Source organism: Suillus clintonianus (genome assembly GCF_016758775.1).
Source record: "Suillus clintonianus strain FC179 chromosome Unknown DEU56scaffold_135, whole genome shotgun sequence".
NCBI lineage: Eukaryota > Fungi > Basidiomycota > Agaricomycetes > Boletales > Suillaceae > Suillus > Suillus clintonianus.
In genome coordinates, this window is record NW_024539359.1 from 27,912 (window position 1) to 52,781 (window position 24,870).

General features: G+C 47.1%; 6 protein-coding genes across 6 annotated transcripts; 4 read left to right on the forward strand and 2 right to left on the reverse strand.

Annotated features, from left to right (window-relative positions):
- Nucleotides 1-5,814: 5,814 nt before the first annotated feature.
- On the reverse strand, nucleotides 5,815-6,228 carry DEU56DRAFT_747134 (uncharacterized protein; the record flags this gene model as incomplete). Its single annotated transcript, XM_041349253.1, has 1 exon — nucleotides 5,815-6,228. A coding segment is annotated over one exon (414 nt), but the record flags the coding sequence as incomplete, so codon positions are not given.
- A 260-nt stretch (nucleotides 6,229-6,488) lies between these two features.
- On the reverse strand, nucleotides 6,489-7,006 carry DEU56DRAFT_718807 (uncharacterized protein; the record flags this gene model as incomplete). The annotated part of the gene is made up of 2 exons (XM_041347647.1): nucleotides 6,489-6,814; nucleotides 6,865-7,006. Coding segments are annotated over 2 exons (468 nt in total), but the record flags the coding sequence as incomplete, so codon positions are not given.
- A 1,966-nt stretch (nucleotides 7,007-8,972) lies between these two features.
- Nucleotides 8,973-9,819, forward strand: DEU56DRAFT_928662 (uncharacterized protein; the record flags this gene model as incomplete). Its single annotated transcript, XM_041358651.1, has 2 exons — nucleotides 8,973-9,296; nucleotides 9,352-9,819. The coding sequence occupies 2 exons, from the start codon at nucleotides 8,973-8,975 to the stop codon at nucleotides 9,817-9,819; spliced, it is 792 nt and encodes a 263-aa protein (XP_041202547.1).
- Nucleotides 9,820-14,660: 4,841 nt separating this feature from the next.
- DEU56DRAFT_760927 (uncharacterized protein) lies at nucleotides 14,661-17,532 on the forward strand (the record flags this gene model as incomplete). The annotated part of the gene is made up of 13 exons (XM_041350483.1): nucleotides 14,661-14,723; nucleotides 14,840-14,875; nucleotides 14,921-15,010; nucleotides 15,158-15,190; nucleotides 15,324-15,413; nucleotides 15,571-15,683; nucleotides 15,813-15,834; nucleotides 15,900-15,918; nucleotides 16,056-16,126; nucleotides 16,165-16,348; nucleotides 16,874-16,977; nucleotides 17,278-17,349; nucleotides 17,437-17,532. 13 exons carry the CDS (start codon nucleotides 14,661-14,663, stop codon nucleotides 17,530-17,532), a joined length of 993 nt encoding a protein of 330 aa, XP_041202548.1.
- Nucleotides 17,533-20,154: 2,622 nt separating this feature from the next.
- DEU56DRAFT_904790 (uncharacterized protein) lies at nucleotides 20,155-22,906 on the forward strand. The gene is made up of 8 exons (XM_041356683.1): nucleotides 20,155-20,165; nucleotides 20,223-20,573; nucleotides 20,718-21,093; nucleotides 21,148-21,374; nucleotides 21,432-21,908; nucleotides 21,958-22,074; nucleotides 22,133-22,483; nucleotides 22,541-22,906. Exons 2-8 carry the CDS (start codon nucleotides 20,339-20,341, stop codon nucleotides 22,690-22,692), a joined length of 1,935 nt encoding a protein of 644 aa, XP_041202549.1. The 5' UTR covers nucleotides 20,155-20,165; nucleotides 20,223-20,338; the 3' UTR covers nucleotides 22,693-22,906.
- A 330-nt stretch (nucleotides 22,907-23,236) lies between these two features.
- On the forward strand, nucleotides 23,237-24,830 carry DEU56DRAFT_118527 (Cupredoxin). Its single transcript, XM_041344629.1, has 5 exons — nucleotides 23,237-23,580; nucleotides 23,631-23,746; nucleotides 23,811-24,263; nucleotides 24,317-24,374; nucleotides 24,426-24,830. Exons 1-5 carry the CDS (start codon nucleotides 23,470-23,472, stop codon nucleotides 24,690-24,692), a joined length of 1,005 nt encoding a protein of 334 aa, XP_041202550.1. The 5' UTR covers nucleotides 23,237-23,469; the 3' UTR covers nucleotides 24,693-24,830.
- Nucleotides 24,831-24,870: the final 40 nt, after the last annotated feature.

Below are 24,870 nucleotides of genomic sequence, written 5' to 3' on the forward strand. Positions count from 1 at the left end.
GTGGGGGTCTTACAGGTTGCGGGTTTGTTGGTGCGGGAGCGTGAGGAGGAGGTGCGGTTGTGCGAGGTAGAAACTGAGGTTTGGGGATAGGATGTTCGGTTGTGGTAGCAAGAGTTGATGGTTCTATAGATTCAGAGGGAATTATAGGGAGTGTAGGCGTTTCCGGGTCGAACACGGCCGGTCTAAGGGTGAATGTTGGCTGATCAGTTATAACGGGAAAGGGGGATTTCGCGCGTGGAGGGAGGTTTATGGCGTCGTCGTCTGATAGGGATGATTCTGTTGGTCCGTCTGTCGAGTCTTGGAAGGGTCTGGTGCGTTGATCTAGTCTAAAGCGAGTTGGGGTAATAGCAAACGAGTTGGAAGGGGGTAGTGCTGTGGATGTTGAAGAAGTGGTGAGGGCGTTGTAGGTATTGGCACGGCTTCGACGTTTCTTGGTCGACGTTTGCTTCGGGGGTGCCAGCGCAGATGGCTCGTTCTGCTGGAGGCGTAGCTGCGCGTTGGGATGATAGTATTTGGTTATGGTGATTGGGTATAGTGGTCAAAGACCAAGCTTCTAAGGGGCCGATCAGTAGATCGGAAATGGATCAATCGGATCAAACTTGGGTGCAAGGGGTTGCTCGAAAACAATTCCCCTCGCGGTGGGCTCCAAATATGTAACGGCTGGTCTGAGTTCGATGGGGAATTAGTTGTATCTAGGCGCTTCTCTTTGGAGGTAGAAAGTCTTGAGAATATAGAAAGTTTCTGATAGGATCGAGTCCGTTCTTGGAGCGTGAATTCAACGGATGGATTTCTGCTAAAGTACGAGCGCACATTTTGCGGTATATAAGTGTTTGGGATCCGAACGATTAAAGCGAGAGTCGAGTAGGTAGCATGTGGAACTAGAAAAAAGAGTCGGCGAGACACGGTGACGATGGAATGAGAGCGCATGGTACAGTAAGGGAGGAGAGTAAGAAGGAATGTATCCGCGTAACTCGGATGCGAAGAGTTGAGCTCTTCGCATCAGTGAGTCACGTGGATGTGTTCTACTTGTAAGAAGTTCGAACGCCTTGTTTTTGAAGATGGGACGGTGCGTAAAGGATATACTATCCTTACAAGAGTGTGACCGTCTTTGGGCTGCTTGCAAGGGGGAAATGAGGTGCTGCTGGCAGGAAGCTGAGGCCGAGTGCTGGGGGGAGGAGGATGCTGGGTGTTGGATGACTCACCTCCAACATGATGGTCTTGACAAAGATCTGCATACTGCCACGAAGACAGAGAACAAGGTGGAGAGTGGACTCTTTCTGGATGTTGTCGTCAGAAAGGGTGTGACCTACTAGTATGCCAGAGATTGCAAATGAGAGTGGATAAGAATTGTGGTGGTTGTAAACAGTGGAAATAGGCTGAATTTGTTGGGTGAATCATTGATGCGTGCCACAGATTTGTGGAGTTGATGTACCCATGGTCGTCGTTGACATCGTGATGTCGGTCATGAGGTACAGCTCCTTGGCGTGAGCTGGCTGGAAACAGATTTGCCGGAACATCCTGAATTTCAATCTCCGCCACAACCAACCTCATATCAGCCAGTGCAAAGATAGGGGAATTGATCCCTCGAACCTCACTATGCCTCATCTAAGCAACCGGGCACAGATACTGGATACCCTCGATAACACTGCACTTGCCCTAGCCAGGGCGACTTATGAGCACGTAGTGCAAGGCAACGACTCTAGCACAGACTCTCTCTCGAGCCCCTCTTCCGAGTCAGAACTCGACAATTTCATGAACATCATCCCAGTCTTGCGACTGTGATCCCTGCAATGGATCACATTGACAAAATGCTCACCAACCACTCCCTTAATCGTGATTATGAACTATCAATTCATGCTGCCCTAGGGATCACCAAGAAAACACTCAACCACTATTACAATACTACAGATCAATCTGAAGTATATTGTATTACTATAAGTATGAAGTCTTTTTCTTTCAGAATGGTTATAACTACTAATATAATGATGCTATCTATTGAGAGTGTTACATCCCCGACACAAACTTAACATATTTCAAGTGTGCTGGCTGGGAGCACACCTGGATTGATACTACAGAGGAGATCATGAGGGATGTCTTCAATCAGTCCTATTCCACACTACATGCATCTGGTGTACATGAGGATATACCCGCACCTGTAAACGAGCAGACCAAGGTACATTTTGTTTAAACACTTTTGATACTGCTGGTGTGTAACTGATCTTCTATACTAGGTACTTAATATATTTGATGATCTGCCCTCCCTTGCTGCTCCACGTGCTGCAGAAATGCTCAACAAAGTTTCACACTACCTCAGCACCGATCCAGAGCAAGCGAGGGACATCCTTCTCTGGTGGCATGAGCGAAAATCAGTATACCCTTGTCTATCCCGCATGGCGCTCGACTACTTGTTGATTCCCGGTGAGCTACTAACTTATACTATGGCAATGGTGTTGTCTTGCTAATGACATCAGTGACATCAACTGATGTTGAGCGTGTTTTCAGTCAGGGCCACCTCATTTTGTCTCATGTTCGTAACCGGTTATCTGCACAGTGGACACGGGCTCTCCTCTGTCTCGGAAACTGGAGTCTAATGGGCTATGTGAAGAACAAGGACATTACCGCTGTCACAATTCTACCAGAGGTTGCAGGAGACGATGAGGAGCTTGAAGAAGGCTGGGACATCATAGATTAAAATTTTCAATTTATTTCATGCTAGTAGTGGCTCGGATAACTACAGACTCGTGCTTAGTGTTATTGGTGTGCCCACGGGTTACCTGCTGCAGGTACGGGTATGGGTACACCCAAGGGTATGAACATCTGACCCATGAAAAAACCCTACCCCTGGTACAGGTACGGGTTTTCACGGGTAAGGGTATGGGTATAGTCAAAAATACCCACGGGTTACCCATGCAGAACACTACACAGTTGTAGCATAGCACGTCTGCATTCTGCTGCTTTGAGCTACCAGTCTTGCAGCTCCTGCCATGGGTGACTCTAGCCGTAAAAGCTGAGTTACTGCCTTTTTTCCCAGTACAACATTCTGAGAGCTGACAGTGCTTGTACTCTTCGGTGACCACACTGATCAACTCATAGGGAGCAAGTACCTTCTGGGCTATTTTCTCCGCTATGTTTATTGACAAGACCAATGGGCAGTAGGATTCAGGCAATGAGCCCAACATGATCACATAGAAGTTGTGGTTGTCTATACTAGTGCCCATCTGTTGGACTTAGTGAAGCTTGATGAGCGTGACTCGGAAATAGCTGAGTGGCTGAAACCTTAAAGTGTCGGTGTACATACAGTAGGACATTTTTCGTGTAGTACACTACGAGTGTGACTACCAATTCACCGTGTTTCAGCAACCGAAAATTCTATACCATCCCCACAAGCAATTCTCAGAGGTGTAGCTGCTCTCCAAAGTCCACTTTGTCACCTCCTTCCTTGCATCTCAACTCTTGGAGTCTGCAGTGAAGGTCTATTTGAACTTACTCTGTTTTCCCTTCATGGATCTTGCAGACCTCATCCCAGATGGCGGCTGCACTGCCTAGATTCTGGACCCAGAGCAAGAGCTGGTCGGAAATGGTGCTGAAGATTTGTGGTCTTACCAGTGAGTCCTTTTGCTGGTATTCATCTATCTTATCATCTAGGTCCTCTATTTTCGAATCTGTCGGCTTCATGCCATCTGGCTTTGTCGGTATTTCTGTTGACAGATCAACGTTGAAGGGAACGGGCTTTGTCTTACAACCATCAATATATCACATCAGGCCTCAAGCGCCAATCACCATTGACATTCTTCCTCCATAGGTTATCCAATTCAGGCCATTGTCAGCGAGCTTTGGGATGTTGAAAAGCGCGGAATTGGAGCTGGGGAGCGAAGTATCCATGGTCAAGACAGGACTCATAACCTCTAAAGTTTAGAGGCAAGCAGGTCGGGCGGGAGCTAAGTAGATAGACATAATATCCCAGTCTCTGTTTGTGGGACTTTTAGTCCATGTACAGTACCTAAGTAGATACACACGATCTACTTGTTTTAATCAGTGTGCAGTCTAAAGTACGTTCAAATGTAAGAACTCACATCTCAGTCTCTGTTTGTGGGACTGATATGCTTGTTCGCTATCAACATAGTCTATAAGGTAATATCAACACGATACATATATTAGCATTGTAAGGAGAGCAGAAGAGTGAAACATTGGTATATGGACGTCAAGTGACACTCGACGTCACTTGTTTGTGCCTCTGTTGATCAGTCGTGCTCGTACCACACGTCTCCATCCAACATGTCCAATACTAGGGCTGGCCACCGTAACCGTATACGGTTACGACCGTACAAGTTACGGTGGCCTTACGGGTACCACCCGTATCGTACCGTATAACATACGGCTTGCTCAAAACCCTCGACGGTACGGCACAGGTCACTTTACGGGTATACGGACAGCTGTACGGGCATATGGGAGACCAAAAAATCAAGTCATCATGCTAATACAACCATAGTATAGATCAATCAATTACGGTGATGCCATTACGAGCTAAGCACAGCCGTTGCTTGACTAACATCAAAGTCCTGATTGTGTTAGGTTGCAGACTGGCACGGTGAAGAGAAATAGTGTCACGGCCACCGGAAAAAATGCGCTCAACAGCGACGGCAGATCCTGCATGATGTGCAGAGGATTAAATATACCTACAGACAATAGCTTGAGCAGGTTTAACCTACCAGGAATAGCAAGAATATCATGAGCCAAACGCGAGAGATTTGCGAACTGTGAGTGGCGGCCTGCCCACCATTGGACGGGGTCACAGGCATCAAAGTCTTCTGATGGCAGCCTATAATACTCCTCCAGTTCGTCCTTCAAGTTTGTTGGCCGTTTCTTATATCGCGCTGTGAAGTTGACTTTCTGTGGTGAGCCAGAGTCAATTTCTGCTGCTGCCGCTAGTTGGGGAACAGCCAAAGTAGCTTGCGAGGCAAGGTAGTTGACCTGATAGTATTATTGCAACTGATCTTTTGCCCCTTCTAAGTGACGTTGAGGGTGGGGTCATCACCACAGTCGTCCAATAGCCCTCCATATGAAATTCGGGGATCGAGAACTGTCAATAAATGAGTTGGAACCTTGGGATGGGTGTAGTAAGGAAACAGCTTACAAGAGGACCATATGTACAACGGTGACTCATCGAACTTGGTGTAATAGTCACTCAGTTTCCAGTGTGCCTTGATGAGTGAATTCTTGAGACGAGGTGATGTATTATTGGGCAATTCAGATAGAGACTCCTGCAGACCACGGAAAATGGCTTGAGTAGACGATAGCATCGAACACTTGGTCGTCGACATTTGTGTCATGGCTGAACAGAATGCCTTAAGCCAGTGCGAGACGAGCTGGATTGCACTCCAGTCCTCAGGTGTCAACTCGTAGTGGCGCAGATCCCGTGTCTTTGCAACGAAGTCATCAATGACTTTGCGATAATCAAGTGCGCGGCTTTGGAGATATAAGTAAAATTAAATGGGCGTGAAAGTAAGACTACGTATGAAGCATTTGGTGAGTTGAAGACCATCTGGTCTTGACATCAAGAATCAGCATTAGAGCTGTCTGTGGTAATGTATCATCCGACTTCATTGATAGGTTGACTTCTCGGAGCCAAGCTCGACAACGCTGAGGGCTAGAACGAACAGCACGGACTATCTTCCGCAACTAAAAATAAATTGTTAGCGAAGAATTGACTCTGGTAACAAACTAGAATTTACCTTCTCAACTGCCAACAGAACTTGATGAAGATTTTCACTGGACTTGGACTCGTCTTCTGGTTGATCTTCTTGTCCAGCAACATCATTGTCCTGCTCTCGAGTGAGTGGTGCAGTCACACAATCCTGGTACGCATCGTGGTTCTTTGTTGTCTTGCTTGCCTTGACAGCACCAATGCCTTCTAACAACTTGAACCGAAAACAAATCAGATGTGGACACAAAATAAGCGAAATTTGTACCTACCACTAATGCTGAAAGATGTGTTGTATGCGGCAAGCATCGTAATTGAGCCTGCTGCGCATTGAAAGTGATGTATGCCTGCTCACACAGCTTTTGCAGTTCCTCGCACATTGTGTCGTTATTTGATGCATTGTCGGCCATTATCGCAAGGACTCGACCCTTGAGGCCGAACAGATGTAGGGTTTCAAATACCGCTTGGGCCATATTTTCACCGGAATGCTCACCCACAAGCTCATGGAAATGGATGAGGAGTTCTTCTGTGCGGTGATTTAGTAATGGTGTTGAGGTACTAGTAAGTACTCACCGAGTTTCCAATCGTTGGTGATGTAGTGCATCACAATGGCCAAGAACCCAAATAGGTTGCTGGACGTCCAGCCATCGAGCGAAATGCTAACATTACAGTCTAATTCCCCAATCATCTTTTTCACATTTTCGACCGTCTCTTCCCCCATCTTCATCACACGCCGTTTCATGGCATGACAATGAGGAATGTGAAGTGATTGACGTAAGTGCATATCCTCAAGGAGGCGGTGGAACTCAATCCGGTCGACCTCCTTGAATGGCTGATCACATGTGACCATCCATTCAGCAAGAAGCCACTCAAATGTACCCTGATCCCAGTTAGCTTCCTGCGCTCGTTGATTCTGCTGAATGAAAGCATCAACAATATTGCTTGAGGACTTTTCAAGCTCGAGGAGATATTCAGCTGCCTGCGTGGGGTCAAGAGACTTTTTGCCAGATGTGATTGCGACCTCGTCTTCAGTAGGTGACTCGACACGATCCTTGAGACATAGATATAGATGATACATAGCAGGAAAGTGTGTTTTTATATGTCCAATAAGACCTGCCATTTCCATGTCAGAAATTGTCAGGAAACTCAAACAAGGGACTTACCATTGAGGCTACTTCGCATTGCCTTCGTGATAGTCAAAGTTTTTCGCTGACCATGGTAACACTTGTAGTGCTTGTCACCCACATTGCCCTTGCTGCCGTGAGCATTCTTCGACACTTCTTCGTAAAACAGGTAAATTGGATTGGTGGGTCTACGTGGCTGAAAAGACTGGATTTAGTGTGGTCACTAGCTACCGCAATATCCATACCTTTGAGTGCTTCATCACAACAGGACTTCGGACTGATGACGGCTGCACACCATCGTTGTCATCATCTTCAACTTCCTCAACCCGAGCTCGCTTAGACAGCTGAGGTCCGTTGGCAGCTGAAGAATTTCTGATAGTAGTCTTGTGCTTAGATTTCGAGCTGGTTTTCTTGCAGAGATGACAAGCATCGGGATCGGTGTTGCCACCACGAGGTGGGACAGTCTTCATAGGTAATATCATTGCAAGCTGCAGAGCATTAGTAATAATTACAAGTGATGAATACAAACTCACCTCCGCATTGGAGATCTCCTGGTCCTGGATGTTTTTGTCTGAGTTTGAGGATGACGAAGATGACTCAGAGCCGGAATCAGAGCCCTGAGTGAAATCAGCATCATCAGCGTCGGAGGCCTCCTCAACTGGAAGACATGCAAAAAAATTGTCATTGTCAACACTGGGAATAGTTTTCTTGCGGGGGACACGATGCGGACGACGCAGATGGTGCAAGGGTTGATCATTGTCTTCGCCTTCAGCTTGGATAAGAGTGTTCATGCACTCAACATTTTTCTGTTGTTTCCCACACCCAAGAACATCTTGATCCACAGTAGGATTAGAACGGCTCAAGGAGGCCATTGAGTATGTTGTCCAAAAGTAGGGAAACACAAGCAGTGGGTGGGGGAAGGGAGAAGCGCCAGGACCTAGCACTAGAGTCATCAAAGAATGTGATGGCCCGGGGTGAGTACCCCCCAGATCCAGTATGAGAATCAGCCTGAGGAGGGTGTTCTGGACATAACGACTATTCTAGACATAAAAAACATTAGAACTTGATATATTATAGATCAGTGTGAGATAAACATACGGGTAGGTTGATGATCTGCATGCTGTTAGTTGGAAGCTCAGGAACAAGCACTGCAAATAGTGTCAGTGTTGCTGCTAGTAGGTCTTTGTCGTTGTCGATATCAAAAGAAGGCACGTGGCTACCAAACCAAGTCACACGACTCAAACACATTGGGCATTGCACTATACTAATATTGACAGAACTGTATGTCCCGTATGACGGTACATACGGCCGTAAACGTACAGTGTTATACGGTACTCGAATGACCGTACACCGTAACCGTCAATGAGAGCGCCAAAGCCTCGACGGTACGGGTACGGCACCCGTATTACGTCACTGTACGTGCCCGTAATACGGCCTACGGTGGCCAGCCCTATCCAATACCTCCGACTTCAACAAGTACACATACCATTAGTTAAACACCAATAAGCTAACAATACATTTAGAATCTATCTATTAGCTATCCTCGCTGTTTGCCTGCTGCCTTTCTTTGCAAGAAAACAATTTTGGATTGTCAAACTTCCATGTCTGCTGAATGTGTTGGCCAACTTTCAGCATTATGTCATGTTCCCACTTATGATCTATATGGGGAAATAACAGGTCCAGGAGTGCCTGGTCCAAGGGTTGTTTGAGTCTGGAAAAGTTTGAAGTGCGGACTTCACCGTGGCCACAGTTCGGACCCAGATCCGGGTCCAAATTTTGCCGTTGATAAGCCTGCGGCCCTGTCGGCCTGAACCGCATATGGCCAGTCTTGCAAAGGTAAGTGTAACATTGCCAGTTATAGTATTCAATCACACAGTCACAATAAGATCATTTCCACCATGCCGCGGTATGATCATGCGAAATACCAAGGTATGGTGCAAGAATACCGAACTGGGATCATTTCCTGTTTTTCTGTGCACTTCGAGGGCAATTGATGAATTACTAACTGTAGTTACCTTCTTCCTTTAGAAGCCCGCTGATAATTCTCACACTAATATTGAAATATGTGACGAGGTTTCAACTGTTAACAGTCAACATTCACCAAGACTTCAGGTCCCAAGTGACAAGCCGCATCTCCATCATCAACAATGCCCCCCTCACTTGGTATTCCTGCTGTTTCTCCCGTCGTCGAGTCTAGTGACGGTAAATTCATCCATGACAGTGCTCATCATGTCCGGCTTCATCACGAGCCTAGTAGGGGAATGAAATCCACAGACCCCAACTCTCCCAATGATGTATCATGCCTCCCACCCGTAATATATCATATGTCGTGCTACGCAAAGCGGGCTAGCTCGAGATTCAAGCCTTATCAGCCGGGCAGGCAGGTCCCTACAGCCCTAGAGCACCGTTTCATGAAGAAAAACATTCTGAAGCGCAATGAGGCTGATCTCAGTCTGATAGACGTCCAGCAGGTATGTTCGCCTCATTTATACCACAGATCCCACCATGTCAACACTACCATACCAGGGCAAAGAGATCTTCAACAACGGTGTGCGGCATATGTCAGACGCGATTCTCCAGTCAGCTGTTATCGCAAAGCGAGCTGATGCTGAAAGCAAGCGCTTGCACACTCTCACAACAGCATGGGACCTCGAGTCAACTGAAAGACACGCGGTACTTCTTCAAACAATTCTCAAGGATAATGCGGCACAGTATCTTGAGAGCCTGGCAGAGGCAGCCTTTTTCGAATCAGTGATGGTCAAACGTTCCTATCAGCAGCTCGAAGATGACGCTGACTTCACCGTCGCTGCGTATACACACGATACCACAGCACACAATATGGTGGACAAGCAACTTGATCATCTAGAAGAGATTGGTGCTGAGCGGGGCTTGTCCTGGGAGGACACTGATGATACGGACGCGGTCAAAAAACGCTTCACTGGATGCTTGGATTCCATGCTGGGAGAAGGGAAGAATATGATCATGGTTTCCTGAGGTGAGGTGTTTGTTATCAAACTAAAGTGTTTTGCAATATTGATCATTATATGATAGTGGGTCCCATCACTCCCCTGTCCAAATATGTACAACATGGTTTCTCCTCGCAGAAGAAGAAGAAGAAGAAGAAGAAGAAGAAGAGACAACTTTACTAGTACTACATGATGATCGTTGACTCTAGCACCATACGACTCTCGAGCAGGATACAATTTTGATTTTTTGGCGATGTATGCAATACGCGATGTATACGAGATGTACTAGTACTAGTACATCATTAATTTATCGTTGCCTTTTGGAAGTATTCACGGTAAACCTAACCTTGTCAGCTCCAGTCGACTCGAGGTCGTTCGCCCGTCCCACACCAACCGTGACTTCCCGGGAGGGTACGTTATAATCACGTGAGCATACTTGAACTTCCTATCAAATATACTAGTGAGCACTGACTCGTACTCTGAGGACTGACGGTCATGCATTCGTGAGTGACTCGTTGACGCTTCTTCAAGTTGGTATACCATAGTACGTGCCGGCCAACTCTACACCGTAATTCATGCGGCCCTTGGAAATTTTCTGGACTCTTTTCCTATTTCTCTCGATGGTATCTTGTGGTGCGCATGGTTGCTCGTGGGACAGGCCATCGGACATTTGAGGACTTAGTAGGCATCGTGCAACTTGCAACTTTTATAGGAAGTCCAGCATCCTTGCAACTCAAAAGAGACTACAACGAGCGAAAGATGCAGCATTGTCTAATTTAGCTTCAAACTCGTCAGCGAACGCATCACAGGTGAGTAATTCAAGTTCGTGATCCCCCTCCGAGTCTACAGGCATACTCAACGGAAGCGATTCGTGTCAACAGAGAATATTACTGGCGAGACCCAGGGGTGCGAGGGCGCATCCAAGACCAACCCCCCCTTACAACCCACCTGCGGCTCTCCCGTCATTTGATGCCCCCAGTCTTGGGGCTTCGCATAACCCCCTCGATGCAAACCTAGAACGGGGACAAAGTTTCATGGATTTAGAGTTAGAGGACACCAACTTTGGGAATGGATCTGAGCGCGGTGACTTAAGTTCGTACTGTTTAGCTCCTGGATCTAATATGTACTGATCACTCAGCTTTAGCAGGACCCGCGCTTCCCAGGCGACGTATTCCTAGGCCTATCGATGATATTGAGCTTGCAGCCGAGGATCTTAACGACTCTGATAATATTGTTGACGTCCCATCAATTCCAGCTCGAACAAGAATTCAACGAGTCCTTTTAACACTGAGAGACACCCTCCAAACTACTTTCAACTCATTCGGACTCTGCCGGCTATACCCTCGTCGTCCTTCCTTCGAGCCGAATAAGTTCATACCATCCCCTTTACTCGCACAGTCGTGTCCAACAACTGTTCGAGGAACAGATTCCCCGCCAAATATTTTCCCGCCACCCTACCCCTTTCCCAACATGTCCGTTTATCGACTCATGTCCTGGATGAATACAGGTAGCCACCGGAAATCGGAAGCTGAGATGCAGCGCCTCGTCAAAGATGTTTTACAAGCTGATGATTTTGATGTCACGCATCTTGAGGGATTTTCGGTGAAGAGGAGCCTGCGAGAGTTAGACAAGGATGAGGGCGGTGACAGAATCACTTTCCCAGATGACTGGGTCGAGACCAACGTCACTATTGACATTCCGACGAAGTCGATGGAGGAAGGCCCTATACCATATACCATTCCTAGTTTCCACTATCGCCCTCTACTTGAAGTAATCCGTGCAGCATTCGCGGATATGCAAGCAAGCGCATTTCATCTATCACCTTTCAAACGTCTATGGAAAGATGCTCTAGACGACCATCAAGAGCGTATATACGACGAGCTTTACACCTCCGATGCATGGCTTGATGCCCAGGATGATCTTCAGAAGTTGCCGAGGGAACCTGGTTGTTCCTTGGAACGAGTTGTAGCGAGTCTCATGTTCTTTTCGGATGCCACTCACCTGGCAAACTTCGGAACGGCGAAAGCTTGGCCACTTTACCTCTTTTTCGGAAACCTGACGAAGTATGTCCGATCATCGCCTCAATCGGGAGCATGCCACCTAGTGGGGTTCTTGCCTTCTGTAAGTTTTTGCATGATGCCTGTCAACTGGTGTTGATGCCAACCGCATTTTCAGCTTCCTGACAGTGTCAAAGACGTTTTGAGCGGCCTGTCTCGCATATCGAAAACAGGTTTGGCATCACTTCATACTCACTGTCGCAGAGAATTGTTCCAGGCATGTTGGGAAATCTTGCTCGATGAAGATTTCGTTCATGCATATCGCCACGGCATTGTCTTGAAATGTGCTGATGGGGTGCTGCGGAGGGTATTTCCCCGTATCTTCACATATTCCGCCGATTATCCTGAGAAGTAGTATATTTTTGCTTCGACTTCGTTATAATCAGATCACTCATGAAATTTTAGGGTTTTAATTGCGACTATCAAGGACATGGGTTCATGCGCGTGTCCTCGCTGTCTCACTCCGAGAAATTTATTTGGTTATCTTGGCCTTGTCAAGGACATGAAAAATCGCATAACGAATCTCCGTGTGTATGCTATGTCAAAGGTTGTCGAAGCTCGCGAGTATATCTATCAGAGGGGGAATACTGTAGATGGTTCGAAGGTCCAAGACGCTCTTGGAGATGGTTCATGGATACCCACCTTGGTAAGCACGAATGACTCCTTCCAATTTGCGATTGGCACAAACCAGCCACTCACAGAATCAATTTGTTCGGAAACTTGGACCGTTCGGCCTCAACCTGTTCCGCATGCTTGTTGTCGACTTCATGCATGAAATCGAATTGGGTACCTGGAAGGCATTATTTACCCATCTTATCAGGCTTCTGTACACCCTTACTGGAGGTAGCAAGATAGTCTCAAAACTCGACACCAGGTACGCATATTTCGTACAAAGTTTTATTACCTACTCATGATTTAATCTCACCTTAGATTTCGCCAGATTCCAACCTTTGGCAATGGTGTGATTCGAATGTTCACGAACAATACTTCCGAGATGAAAAAATTAGCAGCGAGGGACTTTGAAAACATATTACAGGTTTTTTTCGCATCATCAAATTTTTTGAATTGAGTTCGCTGACATGTTCTCCGTCATTAGTGCGCCATACCAGTTTTCGAAGGATTGTTCCCCCCCAGCCACGATGCAGCAGTGCAGACTTTGCTGTATCGATTCGCACAGTGGCATGCGCTTGCTAAGCTCCGGATGCACTCGGAATCAACATTGACTTTTCTTGAAGAGACTTTCAGTAAGCTCGCTTCGAAGTTGCGGAGGTTCCGACGTGACACGTGCGATATATTCGATACTACGGAGTTACCAAAGGAGAAAGCTGCCCGTCAACGAAGGCTCGCTCGGCAGCCTGAGACCCTCACCACATCTCCAGAATTGAGCGGACCGAAGGCGAAGAAATTCAATCTGAACACATACAAGTTTCATGCGATGGCCGATTATGTGAGTACGATAAGACTTTTCGGGACCACAGATTCCTTCACGACTCAAATGGTATGTATATGTAGTTTACTCACTATCTACAAAGGTTAACTTTGGATAGGGGGAGCTTGCCCACCGAGCACTCAAGGCGTTTTATCCGCTGACAAGCAAGCTGGACACCCCAGCGCAACTAGCGAAGCACGAGCGCAGGCGCCGCGTACTTCGACGGGTCGCAGAAGCAGGAAGTACATCGTCATCCTATAATCAATCACCTGCCGATGCCCCCCCTTCGTCGTTCGACGGAATGCATCACCATATCGCAACTCATAAGAGTAGCCCAATTAATTTATTCCAATTCCTTCAAGAGCATGATGGTGATCCGGCCATAAAGGTACAAGTGATATTGCAGCGGACACGCCTTACACTTTTCTCATAATGGTTGACAGAATTTCATGCCGAAACTGAAGGACCATGTTCTTTACCGGCTGCAGAACCTAGATATCAGTTTTTGCGACCATACATTCACAGACGAGGAGCACAACTCAGTTGTTATTCCTAACAATATTGTTTACTCCGTCCAAACCATGCAGGTATATTACACTACATACGACCTCAGGCGCGAGCACGACACTATCAACCCTAGAACACACGCTGACGTTATGGTGGTTTCAGGAGAGACAACACCTACCCACCCATACTGGTATGCCCGCATATTGGGTATTTACCACATGGAAACTTGGCTCAACAACGGGAGTCCACCTGTAAAGCAACGCCTCGAGTTTCTGTTGGTCAGGTGGCTGGCACCATTGCGAAACCATAAATCGGGCATCAAATTTGCTCGACTTCCAAAAGTTGCATTTGTAGATGAATCCGACCCTGACGCATTTGGGTTTCTTGATCCGGGGCAAGTGGTTCGAGGAGCCCACTTGATTCCTGCATTCGCCTCGGAACGTGGTACAGGCTCGCTTTGCTATGGACGATCTCTCGCACGTCCTGGGGGGGAGAAAGACGACTGGAACGAACACTATGTTGGCATGTGAGTGTGGATAGTGTCCCTTCTATCGTATCCCTTCCCATTTTGATCTCTTTGAGTCAGATTCGTTGACCGCGATATGTTCATGCGATACACTCACTTTGGTGTTGGGCATCCGGTAATGCTGCGAAGGATGATTAGAGATATAGTGGCGCCCGCCTATGCCATGGATGTCGTAGATGAAGATACGACTAATGGCGAGGCTGATGAACGGGGGGATCACGGACAGGAGGATGACGAGGATGAGTCCAGTGATGAAGAGCTAGAAGATGAAGACGAGGGAGATGATGAGCATGACGGAGGAGGGGATGAGGACGAGGATGTGTTGGACGACCTTTCTTTTTAAGTAAAACATGAAACGGGTTTTACTTGCAGGCCGTCTATTAGGTTTTGCAAGCCTTCTGCTGCCCCCTGCTGTGACCCCCTGGGCAAGATAACGTGTATACTTGTTTGTTTGTTTGTTTGTTTGTGTATGTTATTTTGAACAGTGCTAGATCTGCTGCTTATCCGCAGCCATAACTCATCGTGACAGTATCCTGAAGCTTATCCGCCATCTGCAGTGGAGTTTGTAAGTCCTTCGTTGCGGTTTGATGGTCTTGACTCGCACATCCAGGTCTCCGATCAAGCTCGAATTTATCGCTCGTTTACGCTTCATCCTAGTCACGATGCGGCGGCAGGACTGGCAGGCCTGCCAGTCACGGTGGTGAGTCAAGTGACTATGTCGAAACTTTTCATTAATCGTAGTCCACTAGCCGCAGGGCAACAGTTATCATGTACCACAGATAGGCTGGACTGGAGGCAATGAACAATCGCTGGCCTGTTACCATGATGATCCTCAATTTCTGTAAAGACTAAGACCAAACGATACACATCCGCACCACTAGTGAGCATCACCAAATTGCCTTTTGTTTTCGCACATTGCAACCTCCTTCATGGTCACTCTCAGGATGTGTCCATATTTGGCTCCATGCACCTGTGCTTGTGAATTTTTTCTTGGATCTATTCAATTGAAAAAGGTCACAGAGCTAATTTGGCTACCAAGCCCGCATGATCGCATGGCAAATTGCGGCCAACACATTCGACGGCAAGTTTTTCCGAAGTTCTCAGTAAGATACCGTGGACTGATAAGGAACAGGAACCGACCACGAATGGGCCATCCAGGCGATGAATGACAAAGCCTACATCGACAACAAGATGGGATCCGTTATTAATGATGTATCTGAGGAGATGTTGGCTGTGGCACGAGTTTTCACGTATCAGTAGTACGGACTCGAATTTGACGTGGCCGTGCTGGTAAAGAAGTTGGACATCGACATCCGCACAAATTATGTTCAAGGTCTGTTGAACAATAACATATTCATCTACGGTAAACTACTGTAAGTCTTTTGGCTCAAATTTCTAAATCAACACACTGATGTCCTTTGAGGTCGATGGAGCTGACCTTGGCAGCACTGTGACCGCGTTGAACCCAGCCATCATCCGAATCGCTCCATATTTACTACAAGACAGTCCACTTCAATGTCACATGTACGTCTCTAATGGCAAGTACGGACATCTAACGGATAAGATGACTAAATGTCTACCACCCACAGACCGTAGCGGTCATTGCGAGTAAGTGTCCACTCCAAGTCTTGAAACGAAGTGACCTACTACTTTAGGCTATAACCAGTGATGCCTTATTGTAACCTCGCCGCAACTTCGATTTTCAGACTAACCCAAAAATGATTCAAGAGCCGGGTTGTGTATAGCAGGACACGCACTACCAGAGCAGAAGTGGTTGTCACTGGATCACCAAAACGGGCTCGAGACAGACTACCAAGTAAGGCGAATTTTCCGGTATTTATTTGAGTGCTCAAGCATGGCGCGGACTCAGCACGTGGTGACGACACGGAAACTCTTAAAGAGCTCGTGGCATCATGGGTGAATATCGAGTATAATCCGACTCTTCTCATCAGGTGGATGACAAGCACCATCGGGGTTGTGCGAACGATGCATGCGGTAAACTTCACTTCCCAGCGGGATGGCGGTGGGCAGTCTCAGTGTAAGTGATGGTCTTCGTCGCTCGCATGTCACTGATATCCCGAGTCCAGCGTCAGAGCTGGTATTTGTGACGGTACAACTACACTACCTTCATTGTGGGGTTCAAGGCTATCTCTGCATCTCCATCCCCTGCCAACGAAGTGGATGGCGACGGCGATGGTGCCAATATCATCGAGGACAACTGACGCTCCCCAAGACGATCAGACCAAGCCAAAGTGAAAACTTGTGTGGCTTCTATCATAGGTATGAGGAATGTGACTCCTCGTGCGATCGCGTATGCAACTTGTCAAGTAATGATCAACACTTACTTCTAACCGTATGGTTGAAAATTTATTTTGCAGATCCATTTTGCGCTTTCTAATATCACCTCTTGTCTTCACGTGGAACTCCTCGCCTTTTGACTTGACCGCTGCACTGTTTTGATCTTCGTCAACATGGGAGTTGTCCAGGGGCAGTTTTCTGCGTGAGTCTTTCATATTTTGTATTTGTCATCGGTGTTATTGAATACCATCATCGACCATAACAGACTGGATGTTTGGGCCTGGATTCAGTACATATGTCGTCGCCTCTGACTGGGAACTACCTGTGTTGTCGATATACATGCTCACTGCCCAGGTTTGCACTTACCAGGTAAGTTCTTTACGCTACTGGTCCGCCAAAATTTAATACGCTACTACGGAGCTCCATTTCTCTTGTCACTGGGGATATCAGAACAGGTTACCAGCCTGGTCCGGTTGGCTTGTCCTATCAGCGGCCTTATTGCACAACCTCTCATAGGTATGTTTTCTGATATGGGTTTTGGATGGTCGACTAAACAGCTCGCAAGGTGCAAACTCTGATTCGTCCGCGTCGAAGTACCGGCGGAAATACTGAGTGGTCTTATCGACGGGTGCACTTGTCGTTTCAACGTTAGTTTTGGCGTCTTGTCAGAATATCGCCAGTTTCTTTGTTGATATCTTCGGCAGAGGTGCTGGTGGCTGGGATCCAGAACGCACGAAGCAGGTACTTTCACATCCCTCATTTCCCCATTCATATTTATCACACACGCTGCGTGGAACTATGCTAACACACTAACAGTCTCTGGTACAGGTTACAGCTCAGTCAACATCCCCGATCTCCGTGTCAAGCGCTCGTCAAGGAAACATGAAAAAAAAAGTCCTGACTCAACCGCCGCTTCTTGATTGATATGCCCTTGCTGTGTTTACGGGTCGGGGACGAAGACGACGACGACGACGACAATTACTATGGATTGGGGACGAAGATGATGATGATGATGACGATTACGGGTCGGGGACGAAGACGATGACGACGATCGGTAAGTTTTCGTTGATCACAAGACATCGCAGTACTCACCAAAGTCTGCAGTCACGCTACGTGTCGATCCTTGTCCCAGAGCCACCCCTTCACCCTCCCCCAGAAGCCCAGTGACGCCTCTGTCCCTTCCTCATTCGCCTCCGCCTCCTCTGCATCCACCGCGGCCCTTATCGCTAGATCGGCCCTCATCTCTATATCTGTCCACCACTTCCTCCCTCGTTCGCAATGCACTGGCGTTTTTGAAGCCATGAATTCTGTAGTAGTACTAACGCCTCGTCAATCAATTAAACACTTAATGTATTTTTAGTACTTACTTTGCTTTTTTGCTTGTCGGCTATGTTTTTGTCTTGTAACACACTTTATCGCGCTTGTTTGACACGCGCTTCTTTTCCGTCTTGGCAACACAACTCGACAGGTAAATAAATGTAAATAAGTCATAAATAAGTCGAACGCAAATGGACTCCCATCTATCAAAACGTATTCTATCTCCGCGACATTTATCTGTAGCACAACTTTGAATCTCCATCCGAATGATCGTGCTCTTCACTCCTGTCTCTCAATAATTGATAGCTGACTCTGCTATTATTTATGTTTCACCTTGCCGTTTCAAAAGAGCCGTTTAGCGAGCATGTACTCGCCCGGCACTCGTCATGAACGCTTTGCCATCTCCTGACACTTCTCGCCACGTCGACAATAACGTTACTTGCCTGGCGGTGTTTGACCAATCTGGTGTAGATTGCGGATACGACCGCGAACAGATGATAATGGTATTTAAAGAATTATATGGTGGAGCATCACAATTGCAATAATCTATGTAGATATTGTAATCGAAGCAATATTTGAACCCCACAATATAGCCTTGCAAATTCAACATAAATGAGGTAATATGAGATGACTCAGCGAGTGGTACCTAAGTACACCATCATACCTTGCCGGCCGCGATGGCGCAAACACATGACTTTGTTGGAAATTCTCATAGGAATCTGCAATAGGTTACAAGTGCTAATTGCCCTTTCCACGATAAAGTCTTATATCACTTGGTAGTTTAAAACATAAATAAAGGGATATGGTATGAGTCAACAAGTATGACAAAACGATGCTATTGCACGTTGATCGCTGCAACGGCGCAATGTCGTTGTCTTGTCGCGAACTCCTGATGGTAAAATCAATTCTCAGACATCTATGGCTATGTACTGATCACTAATATTTCTTGCCGTATACATAGGTATGTTCAGCGGTAGCAAAATTATTTCACACTATATTTCTCACGGCTACCATATCACGGTCTCATGAATTCTCTGATGATAAGGCCACGTGCATTGCAGCCAGAGCCCGCTACGTTTTTTTCTGGACGTCCGAGTCACATCAATCATCGCGGTTCATAGCGAAATACTCCAAAAGAAGGGGGGTAAAAATATGAAGTTGGTCTTACTCAGCGGAGTCCTCGAAGATGCTCATAGAGAGAACGTCAGTTGGTTTATTTGTCGGGTTTGGAATGTGCACATGCCTTCGGACGATGAGATTGGTGAGATAGAGATCTTCGTGAACGGTGAACCATGTCAATGATCTTGAGAGGCCCTTTTCGACTGTGCTTGATGACTGGTATGTTTCCGTCTACTTTGTAATCCCTTTGCTGTATTCAGCTCATATATTTTAGCAGTGCGTTGTGCGGACTCTCGGAGGACACACGGTGGACACACTGCGGCTTGTCACATGACTCCGACAAAAATGAACATTACCGTAAGCTCTGCCTCCGCCCCCGAGTCAAATGCTCTTGCATCACATCAATATTCACATGTGCGATACGCTTACAGCGGATAATGCCGTCCTAATGGCATCACTTACGACGGGGACCTGTGGTTGACAAGCATGATGTGATAGGTAGATAAAGTTTTATTGAGGCAATATAAAGTGCAAGCTGACCGTCGTCATTAGGACTGTAGTGTAGTGTTGAACACAAGTGCGTTACGGTAGCAGGCCTTTCCGTGGCCATTTGTGTGGTAGGCCTAAGGCTGATTTTGCTTAGCCTCTGTGCGTACGTTCCTTGTATTATGTGTGAAAGCTGCCTGATGGCGTCCTTTGTGCGGCGCTCTATCTAGTTGCTATCTATAGGGACTTGTTTCCTCCAGGACTGTCAGACTCCTGTTCGGACCTTGATCTGGCGCAGGAGCGTTGTGATGTGCAGCTTAGTCTGACCTTCCCCTTGTTACGATCCAATTCTAGGTTTGAGTCTCGCTCACACAACTGTCTGTTAAACTTCTACATAGATGACCTATTGTTTTGTGCGTTTAGGAAGTGCCTGACGTACTGTTTTGTAGACTCTTGACTACTATTGTTCAATGATGCAACTTGCGAGTGAGAACATCGACATTGCTCTCTCCTCTGCATGTTCGAGGCGAGTGATATATTGACCTTGACAGTGGGCAGGCCGGCTTGAATATGTGGATCACGAGAAACAGACATGTGGTATTTGTCTATCAGAAGTCCGGATAACACGAGTAAACGTACGGTTTTTGTTATTTCAGTATCACGATTTTCTGATTTGCCTGCCGTTTTCATAGCTTCTCCAAACCTGACAACTTTGTCCTGTGCGGGGGATTTACGATATAGGCACAGGATCAGACGGGCGTGCCATCACTGCCATCACTGTCAGCACTGCTACGATATCTGTCATCATATGATCTTCCTCGTTCCAATATCCGATTGGACGCGGGAAGGGGCATCGGGTTTTATTTATTATGGACGACAGTCTGTGGCTACACTACACCTCTTATTCCTGTTCTTACCCCTCCATCCTGCCATGGCTACAAGTCGCCTCCAGGGACGCTCCCGGACTAGTGCCCGAGAGGACGACGATCACGATGATGTGGTCGTTGTTCCAAAGACCGCTAGTGTGACGCCGTTGGCTGTAAGTATTCCTTCGACACCGCCCCGCAAGAATCAAGTACTCGGGCTGCTAACGCCTCTCGCGACACCAGACTCTCGGCCACGAGAGGACGACGATTACGATGTGGTCGTTATTCCAAAGACCGCTAGTGTGACGCCGTTGGCTGCAAGTATTCCTTCGACACCGCCCCGCAAGAGTCAAGTACTCGGGCTGCTAACGCCTCTCGCGACCCCAGACTCTCGGCCACAACCCAACTCCTTTGAACCTCGTTTCACCTCTCCACCTTCCACCCCTGTCCAACGTCCAAACGTCCCGAAGGACACGAAGCCCCTGCCATGTCCAGGAAACCCATCTGAACGGTCTAACAATCAGTCAACTATCATTCCTTCCCTCCCTCCAGCAGGGCTTTTGACGCCCGACAATACTCCTCCACGCCTTAGTAAACCCAGATTCGTACCTGTCCGTCATAAGGAGGAGACAGCAGACAAGTCGGAGTCGACCCTCTCTCTAGAAACTACATCGGCTGTGGTGGAGTTCTCGGAAATGTGAGCGTTATTTTTCAGCCTTCAGAAATTCTTGATTTCAATTTCCACGACAAGCTCTGGACATCACACGGAAGACATTCAGTATGCCAGAAAATCGAAAGTTAAGATACAATGCAATGGCATTATCACAGGGGGGGCACGCCAGTGCTACATAATGGTCAATGCCTCTGAGCGTTATTGCAAATACCATGTTGCCCAGGGCACTCCTTCTATTCCACCAGCAAATGTGAAGGATCCACAACGCCGTCAATCCGAGGATACCACTGCGAAGCCAACGACAGGTGTGGATTTGCAATGTCGCAGGCTCACAACGCCTCACTCTAGATGCAAAAATTCAGTCAAACCTCCGGCTCAACACTGTCGCCAGCATCGATTACAAAGTGATAACACCCCTGCTAAACCCACCACCCCTGCTAACCCCACTACCCTTGCTAAACCTGCCCCTGCTGACCCGACCACTATCACCACCCCTACTGACGCCGCCACTATCACCACCCCTGCTGGCCCGACCACTATCACCACCCCTGCTGACCCGACCACCACCACCACCACCACCACCACCCCTGCTGACCCCACCGTTCGGACAACGGTGCAATGTAGTGCCACAGCCAAGTCGACAGGACGTCGATGTCGAAGGCGGGTCCCGATTACCCCCGGATCACTCACCAAGGATCCTTCCCAGCCAATATATTGTGGTTCCCATATTCCGACTTCAGAAGGGATTGCGACACACGTTAAGATTGTGACATATGCTGATGAGGATGGGTTCAAAGTTCAGCCAGTTGGGCAGGAAGAGAAATCTGTCCTCTTTTGTGGTAAGGTGTTGGTTGCCGATTTCGTTGGACCTTTTTGAATGTTCGATAGATCATATACCTAAATACCTGCAAGAGGAAACTCAGCGAGAACTTCGAACAGCTATCACAAGAAATCTCACAAAAACGGTCAGGGAACCAGGCCATGTATATGCGCTGAACGTGTCTGGTAGGTATTTAGTGACTCATCATACAAATGTTGGCCTGCAAGCTAAGCCCTCACAAAGACCTCGGGATTGAGGGAAAGCTCTCATTGAAGGTTGGATACAGCTGTGATGTCAAGAAACGCCACGCATCGTGGCAACTGCAATGTCCATCAGTTATAAAAGATGTTCGCGGGTGGTGGCCTGAGACCATAATCGAAAAGAAAGACGATGACGACATCTCTATCCAGAAGCTCATTGGAAATAATCAACAGGGCGACAAGGGTCCGATGGCTAAACAACTCGAACGGTTGGTGCATATTGAGCTCGGTGATCTGGCAACACATGCTCCTTATCTCCATCCCAATTTTCCTGACGTCCAATTTTCGGATATCCCACGTCTGCCAAAAGCTGTTCCTAAACCCTGCCGTGACTGTAAGTCATGCTCACGGAGCGACTGTGTGGCAGGTGCTAAAGCTCGCCAATTTACAGGTGGGATCAAACACAAGGAAATATTCTCGTTCACGCGCGTCAAGGAAGGAGAATTCTTTGAGAGAGAATGGGAAGATATTGTCAAACCTGTGATAAGGAGGTGGGGATTATTCCTGTCGGATTTTTTTGCTCAAGGTGCCAGTGGTGTATGAGTTTTGTGAAAGACTCTTGCGCTCGATTTCTCTTTATTTTTATTTGCGGAGGGACGCTGTTCGTTTTTCTTGACATGGACCCGCAATGCATGCAACTTTGCTGCAAATATATTGGTGTATGTCGCGGATATTTATTGGACTTGTACACTGACCTGTTTCTTGGTATACGTCGCGGATATTTATTGGACTTGTACAGTGACCTGTTTCTTCGTATGCTTGTATGGATTCTATTATATAATCAGCGTTCAAATCGTCGTAGTTAGCCAATGAAAATCGTTTATCGTTTATCCTCATACAATTGAAAAAATAGTTGAACAGATCCAGCGCCATATCAGAACGCTAGAGATAGTATAATCACATAGATTTTGAATAACGGGTATCTCTGACGTGTTTTCATTCGCATTTTGAGAATACTCGCAGTTGATTCCTCCACTGTGACGAGACGGAACAGGAGGTAGAATTCCTGCATACCGGTGCACGGAGTCCTTATACCTATTTTGGATGCTTGACGAGCACGGTGCTCCGGCTTTTACTGACTGTCTTGCCATGATCGGTTGCATGGTGATCATTGTTCACCTTCCATAACGGGTTTTGATACTTCAATTTCTCTTCGTCTTTTGTTTTTTTGTGGACGGTGACTTGGCACAAATGGCGCACATAAAGGGCGCTGCAGCTATTCGTATTGTTGTTTCCTTAACTTCTGTCTTGACCTTTGACCTTCTGACCAACTTCTAGGCTTGACGCCTATTTCTGTGGCACATTTGAACTTGACCGACCATGATGTTCTCGAGCTTATTCTTGGCACTGGGTGCACTGTCACTGGCACAGGCTGCCCAGTTTAATGTTACTGTTGGTGGAGGACCATTAAGATATGACCCGCAGTTCGTTGTACGTGTTTGCAGTCAAACTGGCTGTTTACATTGCTCATTGACGTGAAGACTGCGAACCCTGGAGATACCATCATCTTCACTTTTAAACAAGCCAACCATACGGCTTCCCAATCTACTCTAGCCCAGCCATGTGTAAAAGCGTCTAATGGATTCGACTCTGGCTAGTGAGCACAAACGCGCCGTTATACAAATTTACATTTTAGACTGACATATTTTGGCGTACAATAGCATGCCAGTATCTGCCAGCAACACGAATGGTCCGTTCCCTGCAGCACAATATACGGTGCAGGATATGAACCCAGTTTGGGTATATTGCAAACAAGGCAATCACTGCCAGCAGGGCATGGTCTTTGCCGTCAACCCAGGCACTCAGTTTGCTGCATTTCAAGCAGCTGCCATGGGTAATACCGTGGCCTCATCCTCGTCTGCTTCAACACCTGCGACTGCGACTTCGACTGCTCCCACTGGAGTCGTCACAGCTACAAGCACGGACCATAAAGTTGTTGTTGGCGGGTCTAGCCTCATCTATACACCGTCAAATATTACTGCACAAGTTGGAGACACAGTAACGTTCCAATTCATGCAGAAGAATCACACAGTGACGCAGAGCACGTTTGCTGATCCGTGTCGCGCTCTTACTCTCACGTCTACGAGTGGGCAAGTTGGGTTTGATTCTGGGTAGTAAGTGTCTTTGATGTTGGTTAAGCGATGTGTGAGACTGACAGCGCTGTTAGCATGGCTGTTGGATCTAATGCGACGACATTTCCTACCTATACGGTCAAAATTAATGATGTAAGGAACTTGACATCCCATGACTTGTTGTACTGACATCGAGTGCCCTAGACTGCACCAGTTTGGGTTTATTGTAAACAATCTGGGCACTGTGGGCAAGGCATGGTGTTCTCCGTGAATGCGGTCGAGTCTGGATCCAACAACTATGCCGCATTCAAGGCGAAAGCAATTCAGCTCAACGGGACCTTGACCACGAGCACGAGTACGGGAGCACAAGCTACACAGACAAAGTCAGGTGGTGTGGTGAAGATGAGCGATCATGGCGCTGGCGTCTTGGTTGGCCTTGTGGGTGTGGTAACTGGTATGTTCCTGGCTTGAGGCTATGATTATGAGATGTATCCTATCGCTTTTAATTGATGTATTGTTTGATTGATTGCATGTAGTACTAGCCTTGCTGATAATGGGTAATAGAACTGGTGTATTGTACTACTCACTGCAATTGATATCGATTAGCTCTGTTATCTGCTAGGTCCCGATTATGTAATGCCCTTAATGA